At 36.1% G+C, this 12,729-nt stretch overlaps 2 protein-coding genes across 3 annotated transcripts in view; one reads left to right on the plus strand and one right to left on the minus strand.

Annotated features, from left to right (window-relative positions):
* Nucleotides 1-4,156, minus strand: part of LOC123532840 (26S proteasome non-ATPase regulatory subunit 11-like) — a 286,840-nt gene extending 282,684 nt beyond the window's left edge. Inside the window, exon 1 of the mRNA XM_045314423.2 lies at nucleotides 4,146-4,156. The gene's annotated coding sequence lies outside the window, so the exon portion shown is untranslated. The remainder of the gene's footprint in view (nucleotides 1-4,145) is intronic.
* The window catches only part of LOC123532978 (tRNA-dihydrouridine(47) synthase [NAD(P)(+)]-like), a 45,784-nt gene that overhangs the window by 13,774 nt on the left and 19,281 nt on the right, over nucleotides 1-12,729 (plus strand). Inside the window, exons 1-5 of one of the 2 annotated variants that reach the window (XM_053517378.1) lie at nucleotides 1,329-1,352; nucleotides 3,763-3,817; nucleotides 5,815-5,947; nucleotides 11,314-11,922; nucleotides 12,428-12,469. In XM_053517378.1, coding sequence (XP_053373353.1) covers nucleotides 3,765-3,817; nucleotides 5,815-5,947; nucleotides 11,314-11,922; nucleotides 12,428-12,469 — 837 coding nt within the window. In that variant the 5' untranslated portion in view covers nucleotides 1,329-1,352; nucleotides 3,763-3,764. Of the gene's footprint in view, nucleotides 1-1,328; nucleotides 1,353-3,762; nucleotides 3,818-5,814; nucleotides 5,948-11,313; nucleotides 11,923-12,427; nucleotides 12,470-12,729 lie in introns of those variants that run through there. The other variant, XM_053517377.1, reaches the window with a different exon arrangement.

Here is a 12,729-nt window from a genome sequence, read left to right on the forward strand (position 1 = left end):
CCAACCGCATTGTCAGCCACTGTGAGTGTAATGGCAGACATGTAAAAAAAGCGAGGTAGCCAAATGAAACATATAGTGTTTACGCTTTATTAACATGTTTTACTATTATGTTTCAACCATAAAATGATTAAGTTTTATTAGCTCATCTGATTTTTTGAAAAAAAATGATGAGTTATTGTCATCACTTGAGCGGTTGTTGGCGTCGGCGTCGGCGTCGGCGTCGGCGTTGCCTGGTTAAGTTTTATGTTTAGGTCAGCTTTTCTCCTAAACTATCAAAGCTATTGCTTTGAAACTTGGAATACTTGTTCACCATCATAAGCTGACCCTGTATAGCAAGAAACATAACTCCATCTTGCTTTTTGCAAGATTTATGGCCCCTTTTGTACTTAGAAAATATCAGATTTCTTGGTTAAGTTTTATGTTTAGGTCAACTTTTCTCCTAAACTATCAAAGCTATTGCTTTGAAACTTGGAATACTTGTTCACCATCATAAGCTGACCCTGTACATCAAGAAACATAACTCCATCTTGCTTTTTGCAAGATTTATTGCCCCTTTTGGACTTAGAAAATCAGTTTTCTTGGTTAAGTTTTATGTTTAGGTCAGCTTTAATCCTAAACTATCAAAGCTATTGCTTTAAAACTTGCAACACTTGTTCACCATCATAAGTTGACCCTGTACAGCAAGAAACATAACTCCGTCCTGCTTTTTGCAAGATTTATGGCCCCTTTTGGACTTAGAAAATATCAGATTTCTTGGTTAAGTTTTATGTTTAGGTCAACTTTTTCTCTTAAGCTATCAAAGCTATTGCTTTGAAACTTGCAACACTTGTTCACCATCATAAGCTGACCCTGTACAGCAAGCAACATAACTCCATCCTGCTTTTTGCAATAATTATTGCCCCTTTTGGACTTAGAAAATCATTTTCTTGGTTGAGTATTATGTTTAAGTCAACTTTTCTCATAAACTATCAAAGCTATTGCTTTAAAACTTGCAACAGTTTTTCACCATCATAAGTGGACACTGTACATCAAGAAACATAACTCTATCCTGCTTTTTGCAAGAATGATGGCCCTTTTTAGACTTAGAAAATCATGGGTAGGACAATATTTCTATTACACTAAAAAAAATCAGATGAGCGTCAGCACCCGCAAGGCGGTGCTCTTGTTTTGTTTTACGATTTCATCCGAAAGAATTTAAAAATACAAAATGTCAAACACCAATGACCCTCCATACCTAGATCTTTTTGATACCACTGTTGAAAAGAACGATAGAGTATGACTACAAAATGGGAATCTGCACAAAAATACGCATTCTTCAGTAGTTAATATCTGCTGGCAAGAGACCTATTTAGGCAAAGTGCCCTATGATCCCTATTTAGACCTTTTCAGTCTTCTTAATAAAAATGTCTTAATGAAGCAGCCACTGTGTCATAAAACGGTTTATTTAATAGTATACGTCAGAACAGCCTGATCAGGTAGGGTAATTTGGACCTTGGTGGGCTGCTTCTTTGTGGTTAATGTCCTTGACTTCGAACCAATTGTCCCTCATTGCTGTGGGTTCGAAACCTCATTTGGGGTGTAGAATTCTTTCATATAAGGAAGCCATCATGGAAGGTCAGTTGCTCTACCTACATGCCTGCCCTGTAGAAAGGAGTCTTTTCTGGTGTATGAAGAAAGACTACGTAGCAGTCATGGAGAAAATTTGCGCCCATAGGACAGTCGCAGTCGTCCGGCAAAAAATGGCTAGGTCCGACCTGGAGGGTTAGGGCGTCGGACCACATATCCGATACGTTACAGCGGGTCGGTTTTTACTACTGCTGAAGTGCTTTTTACAACACAGTTTTCTTATGCACCTGCTCTTTTTTCATCTATCGAATATATCTAATTGTTTTTGTTTACTCTTTATGACATGTTTTCGGTCAGATGAGTTTCAATTCGGTTAGACAGGTTATCATGGGTTGTCTGACCAAATGTCAGACAAGGCAGACAATAGGAATTTATGAGTTGGAAGTGAAATTGTTTCTTGTGAATTTTAAGTAACAAGACTAAAATTAGTGTTTTGAGAAAAGTTTCACAGGACTGTTGTAGAAAGAAGACCACTTCCAGCAGTCTTGCTGTAGACTTTTCTTTTCAGTGATGTGGTTAAATTGTCTAGAATGCTTTGAAGGTTAAGCAACACTTGAACAGTATGTAGAACTTGTATATCCTTTAAAGGTATTTGAATGGTATTTAGAATAGCCAGGGGCAGGTTCCTCTCAAACAAAGGGTAAAGGGCTTTCACAGGTTAGTTGGTGCCCGAAGAGTGGATGAGTATAGTAGCTACAGGGCTTTTTTCCCCCTATAAATCTACCTCCGGTAAAAGGAGGTAATCTCAAAGCAAAAAAGTATGTTTTTTTCCCAATTCGGAAATTAAAATTCCCAAATGAGTGTTACCTTTTAGGGTTGCTGTTTTAAGAGTTTTGCTAATTTGTATGTATATTTTGGTTATTAAAACAACAGTTATACTGTTAAACAATTACTGAAATACAAGCCATTAATATTTTACACAAAAAATATCTTTACAAAGATTTTGGTAACTTGCAAATTTTCCCAATTAAGACAATTTCAGAGAGCATTTTCCCAATTCCACTGATGTTGGTGCCATTCCCGAAATGATGAAAAAAGGCCTGACTGCTATATGTACTGGATACTTCAAACAAGCCTGCTGTTGAGAAAGTTTTAAGCAAGGGGTTAGATTATCTTGAGATTGGTTCCATAAGATTAATTTAATAGATGCAGTAGTTACACTTTTGATATACATGTACACAAGTACTACCAGCAATATGCAGAACATATTTCAGGTAGACCACAACACCACACATCTATTATTATACTTTTTTCAGGTTGTCCGTCCATCCGTCTGTCTGTGCGTAGACACAATCTTGTGTGCACCAACTCTCCTCATCCCATTGACACAATTTAATGAAACTTCACATAGTCAAGTGATCAGTAACAGCAGTAGTTGTGCTTGGTGCATGTTAGGTTCTTTCAGAAAATAAATTTGCAGTTATGGAACTTTGTTTTTTGTTACTATACTACATGTATATATATATACATAGAGTCTGCATATATGCCTAAACTCCTGAACCCATGCACACAGTTTAATGAAACTTCACACAAGTGATCTGTCACCAGTACCAACACTAGCTGTGCATGGTGCATGTTAGGTTCTTTCAGAAAAAAATTCTGCAGAGTTATGGGACTTTGTTTTTTGTTACTATACTATATACATGCAGTCTACATAATTATGCAATCTTGTGTGCGTCAAATTGCAATGTACTGTGTCAGTGCGTGCGGGGGGTACATTTATCACATTCAGTGATAGCTCCAGTTAAATCTATTTTGTTTGGGAGGCAGTATTTTTTCTTGCACATGTAAATAATTTGCTGACTGACAGAAAGGGGCATAGTTCTAGTAGCTGTAGACAAGCTGTTGAAATACTGAGAATCTTACTGGTTTAAAAACATGAATCCCATTGATGGAAGAATCTTCTAAACATGCTGGACTTATCTCATGATCCAGATATTTTGCACCAGTATCTGCGTAAATTTACTGATAGAAAATTTGTCAGTTCTATATTTTCCACAAAATCTAGAAAGAAATCAAACTAAATGGAGAGAATATTTTAATAGTCAAAGATTAATTAAGACACACAAAAATGATGCTCAACTTGTAACAAAGTAGATACATGGTTGTAAATGACAACTTACATTAATGTTTCAGGTATGGCAGGGTATAACAGGCCAGGAGACCATGGAGTTGCTAGGCTAAAGCCACAGTGAGTTATTATTTTACAGTCAGATATTGGCTACAGTTATCTTTTTATTTAGGCAAATACACCATTTTGAAAATTCTCATTGTATTTATATTGAGGTTATGTCAGTGTAAGGGGTTCGTGCTGGATTTATAGATGAGTTAAATTATATACGTACATATTTTAACACCTACATTGTATCCGCCATTTAGTATGGTTTCATAATGTATTCGCTACACTGTATATTTTACTTTTTAAAATGGGGATTAAAATTTAAAAAAAAAATCACTTCCATTTCATAAAGCTGAATTCAAACATTAACCTCTCAGTCTGCTATAATTCCAGTATACTTTTGCAATGCAGTATAATTCCTTCATGAGAATCATCTTCAGTTATACCGCAAAAAAGTTTTAATTCTGTTGGCATAAAGTTTTGTGGTTTTGGACAAGATTGGCTATTTTATTGGGTCTTTTAGTTTTCGTATTTCAGAGAATAAAGTAAATACATTTGTAGGAACATTTTTAGCTCATCTGTCACGAAGCGACAAGGTGAACTTTTGTGACCGCTTGATGTCCGTCGTCCGTCAACAATTTAAAAAAAAATCTTCTTGAAAACCACTGGGCAGAATTACATCAAACTTCACAGGAATGATCCACGGGTGGCCCCCTTTCAAAATTGTTTAAAGAATTGAATTCCATGCAGAACTCTGGTTGCCATGGCAACCGAAAGGAAAAACTTAAAAAATCTTCTTCTCAAAAACCAGAAGCCCTCGAGCTTAGATATTTGGTGTGAAGCATTGCCTAGTGGACCTCTACCAAATTTGTTCAAATCATGACCCCGGGGTCAAAATTGACCCCACCCCAGGGGTCACTTGATTTTACATAGGAAAATCTTAAAAAATCTTCTTGTCAAAAACCAGAAGCCCAAGAGCTTAGATATTCGACATGTAGCATTGCCTAGTGGACCTCTACTAAAATTGTTCAAATCATGACCCCGGGATCAAAATTGACCCTGCCCCAGGGGTCACTTGATTTTACATAGTAAAATTTTCAACAAATTTCTAAAAATAAACCAGAAGGCCTAGAGCTTAGATATTTGACATGTAGCATTGCCTAATGGACCTCTACAAAATTTGTTCAAATCATGGCCCCCGGGGTCAGAATTGACCCCGCCCAGGGGTCACTTGATTTCACATAGGAAAATCTTCAAAAATTTTCTAAAAATAAACCAGAAGGCCTAGATCTTAAGATATTTGACATGTAGCATTGCCTTGTAGACTTCTACAAAATTTGTTCAAATCATGACCCCCTGGGTCAAATTGACCCCGCCCCATCATGCCCATAGGTTTACTTGATTGTACATAGAAAAATCTTCAAAATTTTCTAAAGATAAACTAGAAAGCCTAGAGCTTAGATATTTCACATGTAGCATTGCCTAGTGGACCTCTACAAAAAATTTTCAAATCTTGACCCAGCCTCAGGGGTTACTTTATTTTGTGTTACTATAAATAGCTTATTTAGTAACTTCTTTATTATTTGCCGTAGGGAAAAACAAGACCACTTTTCTGTGGTACAAAATGGATGGATTCTCCAATTTTTAGGTGTTTTTTGACATATCTGTACCTTTAAGAAAATTTCAACTATATTTACTCATGATTCTTTTGATTGATCTTGATTATGATTTTTTGACCTTCCTGTCCTGAAGTGCAATGATAACAGGTGAGCGATATAGGGCCAATATGGCCCTCTTGTTTATTCATTGGGATTTATTTAGCCAGGAAATCTACAAAAATAAATACCTCACTAATTTCAATGATTTCACAGTATGACTATGGTCAAAATTACTGTGGGTTATGAATTAATAGATTGCAACTTCTACTTGTAAAATAAACAAAATTTTATTTGCTCGTAGGGAATTAAAATCATGGATTGACTCAACCATGAAATCCTTAGAAATTACCTTCCGTGAATATTAATGATTTCATAGTATAATTATGTTAAAGATAAACATTTGCTTTGTAGGTATATTTTGGCAGATCACAGGCCAACTATTGACACAGAATATCTATCTCAAGACACTAAGGATCAGATGGCAGCGTTAGACAAAGAGAAGATGGCAGGAGAGGAACCAGCCAAAAAACGTGTAAAGCTTAAGGTATAATGATTAGTTTATCTGCTTTCCCATAGTCAGTCAAAACATTGAATAGCAGCATTTGAAAAGTCGAGGCAGCAGAGAACAGGGATATAAACTAGCTACTTTTGTTTAGGGGCCCAGACTTTCAAAAATAAATTTTTAACATTAGGTATATGGGCATTTTCTCCAACAATTTAGGGGCCTTGGGCTACTTGGCCCCTGCTAATCTATATCCCTGGAGAAGACAAACATAAAATGAGTAATTCTTAAGGTATTATGATTAGTGTATCTAGTTTTCCGTTAAAGTCCACTAAAACATTGCAAAGCAGCATTTGAAAAGAATTAGCAGAAGAAGAACCGCCCACAAAACGAGTAACGCTCAAGGTATAATTGTTAGCATATCTCGTCTTTCCCATAAGAATCAAAACGTTGTATTTTATTCAGGTAATTTGTTTAACAGTCAGTATTCATGAATACTAAACATATAACCTTACACAGATCTAAGGTCATGGTCATCCTTGGCTAAGTCTGAGTCTTTAAGGTTGCTGACTTTGAAATACTTAACTCTGACACCAGTTTGGGTTCATTAAGTCTCACTGGGGTTGATTCCTTCTATTTTGGAAGCCATCCAGCTGAATTGCAGGGGATCGAATTTGTTATTCTAACCAAAGTACACAGTTATGCCTGGAAATAAAGCTGAGATGGATATCTGGGGTCTTCCTCCACTGTTAAAGCAGGAATGAAGACTCCTCCAGGAACTGTTTCAGGCATAGGCTGGCACTTAGATAGAACCATCAACCCTCCATAAGCCAGCTGGATGGCTTCCTCACGTGGAGAATTCTACATCCCTATTGAGGTTTCGAACCAACACCCATGAAGTGCAAGGGACTTTAACCAGTCGAGTATGGAGGTCCCCTTATATTTAGAATTAAATTGTTATTATGGCCATTTAGATTAACTAGTTGTGAACTTTTTGTTTTTGAAATATCAATGCCAAGTAATTTATCAATATGTCAAAAAGCAAGAGCCTTGATTTTTGAACTCGACATTCTGTATCTGTGAATACCGGTTATCACTTTGTTTGTTATTTAAGTATGACAATACATTTATGTCAAAATGTGAGTACATGAGGAAACTGACCATTTTACAGAATGAGTGAATGGATATCTATTACTGGTACATCAAACTGATGAAATATTCATAGAAACTGTTGTAATGTTGATTGTTACTGTTATAGTATACCTAGAATTTTCAAAATTGTGACTTGCGTAGGCATTTTCTGAAGATGGACGACTACCATGTTAAACGTTATCTGTTAGGTGCCACAAGAAAGACTTGCCCGGTAGTCACGCTCGAGATGCCCTTTATAGTGAAATAAACAAGGTCAAAGGTCATTCGGTGCATATTTTCAGGTGTGTCACATAAAATACCTTGTATCTTGGTCATTTATTGGTGTAGAATAACAACAGTGGTATCAAAATGAAGCCAGGGCTTTGTACATTTATTTACAAACACTTAATCAAACATTTTCTCATTTACATACTTATGAATATTCATGAAAACTTAAAAAATGGGCAGATAATTCGTTAAAAATGTTATTTTCAAATAATACAAAGATCAAATCTTCACTATTTGTGTTTATAAATGGACAAAAATAAGCAATATTACATTTGAAACATTACTTTATATAAATATATATCTGTTTGTAGCATTATTTATTGTTTGCAAGAGTAAATACTATCAAAAGTGGGTGGGGTATATTAATCATGAAAAAACAAATATTAAAAAACTGACAATATTTACATTTCTCAAATATAAACCATATTTTGAGATAGTAAGATATTTCGGTTTTGGAATAATTTTCTTCATAAATATTAATTAAGAGTTTTTCAGCTCATTTGCATACTCATGAATATTAATTGAAATGTATCAAATATATATGCATTTAAAACGTTCATTTAGTACACATATATCTGTTCTTAACCATTGATAAGAATCTTATCAGTTTTATAAATGTCCAAGTAAAGCTTGTAAATATTCCATGCATTAAGAATATATATTATTAGTATTTAACACTTATACAAATACTGCACAACGTAGTTTACACAGTTCAATCTTGCTCATAGTCTTTTCTCTATACACAGTACCATAGGACATCGTTTTAAAAAATGTCACAACTTTATTGTCCTTGTTGCCATGTACATTTCTAAAGTTGGTATATAAATAGCCTCGCATGCACATTCAAACATGCAAACCTGTTTGGATCGGTAGCATTTGCACACTGCCACATTTCGTCTTGCAATCCACATTAGTATATGATATGTTACTTTGGGTATTATGGGAATAGTCAACCATATCACCCCTGGTATCCTTTGTATGCATGCAAACTTAGATCCATTATTTTACGCTATCGATGCAAAGTTGTGAATCGTAATTAGTATATATATAACTGGCATATATGTATAGCTATGATGGTCTGTCTGTATAAACAGGATACACATGTTGTCAGTCTGTATAACCCAGATACGCAAAATGTCCTGCATCTATACGTAAGGTACCGACAGTTGCCTCTTTTTATGCCACGGCCACTCAGTGTATCTGTATGTATCGCTAACCTGACCTGTATGTATATCCATATTACTTACCCAGAGTGACCTGTCTACCTTGGATACATTGCCGGTCTTTCTGTATATCAAGGATATCCGTATTGGCATACATATATAGCCCAGATAGCCTGTATGTATACAATGGATACCACGAGAGGCCTGTTTGTACACCTAGGATACCCATAGTTTTCTGTATATATAACCAGGAAGACCTATATACCCAGTATACCCAGAGTGGTCTTTATGTATAGCAAGTTTACAAATAGCAGTACCCAGGATCCAATAGTGGTCTGTATTTATAGCCAAGAAGACCTGACAATATACCAAGAATACCCAGATAGAACTTCCTTTATACCTAGGGTACACAGGTGGCATGTATTTATACCCAGGATATTCATAGTGGTGACATTAAGTAAACGGTCAGGATTTTTGTATACCCAGGATACTCAAGGTGGCCTACCTAGGATGCACTCAGGTGACCTGTCTATATACCAGGCATACTCAACGCATATACTGGCCTAGTGTATAGCAATGATAGTCTGCCTGTATACCAAGATTTTTTTACCCAGAAAGGCTTATTATGTAAAACCGGGATATCCTCAATGGCCAGTATATATGGCCACGATGACATGTTTGTATATCCAGGCTACACAGAGTGGCATGGCTTTATACCGTGGATACATAGGTAACCTGTCTGTATACCAATGCCATCCAAAGTGACCTGAATGTATAGCCGTGATGGCATGTCTATATACCCAAGATACCCAGAATGGTGTGTATGTAAATCGCAGATACCCTTAGTAGCCTTTATATACAACTGTAAAGCCAGGATGACATGCCTGTAAACCCAGAATATCCAGAGTTGCAAGGAAACTCGGTTTGCCCTTCTGTATGTTCAGAATACCCAGAATTGCCTCTCTGTGTATTCAGTATACCAGTATTTGTCAGTATGTATACATGTGTAGCCAATATGACCTGTCTGTATGCGCAGGATACCCAGATAGGCCTTTCTGTATACCCATGACCTGTATTCATTGCCAAGGTACCCTAAGTGGACTGTATGTATAGCCAGGGTGGCTATACATGTATGCACAAAACACACAGAGTGAATGATTGTATAACTAAGATACCTATAATGGAATGTACATGTATGTATACCCAGGATCATTTTCCTGTATAACTAGGATACCCATTTTATCTGTCTCTGTATCAAAGCTACCTATTGTTGTTTATATGTATAGCCAGGTTTTCCCTAGATGTCTGTATCTTTAGCAAGTAGGGCCAGTCTGCATACACAGGATACCTAGGAGTGGCATGTCTGTATACCCTCGATACAGATAGTGGCATCAATATTTAGCTCGGATGGCGTGTCTGTAAACAGATGATACCAAAAATGGCCTGACTATATATCACTTATGCACAGTTTGCCTGATTGTATCCTAAGAATAACAATAGTGGCATGTATGAAAAGCCAAGTTTGCCTACCGATATGCCAAAGATACATATTTGCCTTCTCTATACCACTAGATACGTTTAGTGCTCTGTCGTTATACCAAGTATACTATTGATACCAATTTAGGCTATCCTGTCTGTTAACCCAATATATGTTTTAACTTTTAAATAGTATATCGTTTAATTATCCGTCAAAATACTGAAAAACCTTACATAAAACATTTTTTACATTCTCCAGTAAATTAGAAAAACTGAACATACTAACTTCTTGACGGTCATTGTGAAAAGTGGCTGTCTTATTGGTTGTCTGAGATGGTGTCAACCTGATTAAAAATAGTAATGATTTACAATCACAATACTGTGCTAAACTACATAAAACAACTATGTAAACTCTATAATGTATGCAAAGAAACCTTAACATATTGATATTTGGCAGCCATTTTGAAAAAATGAGCGCCATTTTGGTTATCTGAGGTTGCCTACATGGCGTATGGTCTCATTAGCAGTTGTATTTATCAATCTATTGCAATAAATTACATTAAAGCTTATGTAAACGCTCATATATATGCATACTTTTGAACATACTTACCTTTGGTGGTTGTTTTGGTCGCCATTTTGAAAAAAATGGCAGCCATATTGGCTGTGTGACATAGGTTCACAGTTTTAAATAGCCGGCAGATATGTACCTAATATAAAAGAATTGCCTTGCTCTTGTGAAAACAACTACACAATTATGCTAAAGATAACTGTTGCTCAGAAGTCAACTCAACCCACCCACTTCTAGCAGTATCTACACATAAAACACTTTTGATGGCGATAAAACAGTTGCGTTTATCAAGAAATGAGTATCCCGCATATCATTTGTTACCTTTCTGTTTTTCAAATCATGAAAATTATATATAAAACAATAAATATTGTACAGCTGTACATACATGCCAATTTTTATCGTAATTTTGTACGATTTTGTCATTTTCATTAATATTAGATAATATGCAAATGAGCTAATTTGCATATAGTGATTTTATTTCATAGTTAAATACATTGGCTTCAATTAAATACCATTTTTGCTCACTTATTTCATCAAAATGGCGAAGATATGATGCCATATAAGTGAAATTAGTAAAAACTGTACTTAATGACCTTTGACCTAATTTCTTGACCTTAATTTGACCTTAGAATTGTGACTACCGGCATCAATGAACTACTTATATCATATACTTCACATATAACACAATAAACTTTCATCTTCACGAAATGCCTACGTAGGTGTTTTCCAGCCACATATATGAAAATAATTGGTAAACTATTAATTGTATTAACTTATTTCAGGGTAGAAACAAACAAAGGCCCATTGTGGGAAAAAAGTTAACAGCCGCAGACAAACTATGCCCTTCTATTGTCCATGAAAGAGAATGTACTTACGGTGATAAGTGCAAGTTTAATCATGATTTGAAGAAATTCCTTGACGAGAAACCTCCAGAATTAGGTCCGGAATGCTACATGTTTGAGACATACGGAAAATGCCCGTGTGGAATCACCTGCAGATTCGCAAAAAGTCACCTTACAGAGGACTTTAAAAATGTTACGAAACCAGATGTGGATAAAATGAAGAAAAAGTCGGACACTGTGTCAAATGTCCTAACAAAAGACCTTCAGCATTTGTTATGGAAGAGAAAGTATGATTTCTCTAAGTCGGATGCCATTTTGGATGAGTTATGTCCCTTTGCAAATTATCAGAAGAAAAGGACTGAGACTTACCTGAAAAATAAAGAAGAGGAAGCCAAAAAGCAAGAAACTGCAATAAGTGAGGATGGAGTGGAAATTAATGTAGCAGATAACGTAGGGACGGGTGTCAACAAAGGAGAAAACGGCAGTGCTGCCAGTAATATTCAAGTGGTAGATAGTAAGCTTGATATACCGGTTCCACCAGTAAAGAAGGTATTTGTACATGTTTGTAATAATGTTTAATAGCAGAGGAAAGAGTGATATATGATATGTTCATTTTGATGGCACATGTACATTTTGATTGCATTTATGCATTTTGACAGCTCATTTTAAATTTGTGAAATTCAACTCTTGACTGATACACCTATTGGTACCTTTAGCCTGCTGGCGGCAAGTGATTCTGCCTTAAATGCAACCAGTGCAGACCAAGTTGTGTTGGCTGATCATGGTCTGCATTGTTCGGTATTCAGTCAGTAAATTTTCAGTGAACACCCCTTCAAATAATAAACGGTATTGCCCAAAATGAATGATGGACCAGTCCATTTTAGAAATTTAGCAGGGTAAAGGTTAAATGCAATTTGATCCATCATTTTGGTGACAAGCGTTATTATCTAAGTCCATTCTAACTTTGAAAGGGACAAATATGTGTGAAAGAAGTGAATAACTTAGCTAGTTTTTAAGGTACAAAAGAATAATGACGTTGCTTCTTTATTTCCAGGTTCTTTTCTCTGACAAACTATATCTGGCTCCACTCACCACAGTAAGTTTGATTTACCGCTGTTTTACTTCTTTCATGTAGACCGCCTCGGTAGCCTAGTAGTAGAGCACCCACGTCATACCAAAGACGTAAAAAATGATACTAGTAGCTTCCTAGCTTGGCGCTCAGCATTAAGAGGATAGTGCTAGGACTGGTCAGCCTGGTGTCAGTATAATGTGACTGGGTGGGGTATCATGTCACGTGTCTACGGTGTGATATTCCAATGAGGTAGCACTATAAAGTTGGGCATTGTGCCCACTGCA

The sequence above is a fragment of the Mercenaria mercenaria genome, chromosome 11 (genome assembly GCF_021730395.1).
Source record: "Mercenaria mercenaria strain notata chromosome 11, MADL_Memer_1, whole genome shotgun sequence".
Classification (NCBI taxonomy): Eukaryota; Metazoa; Mollusca; class Bivalvia; order Venerida; family Veneridae; genus Mercenaria; species Mercenaria mercenaria.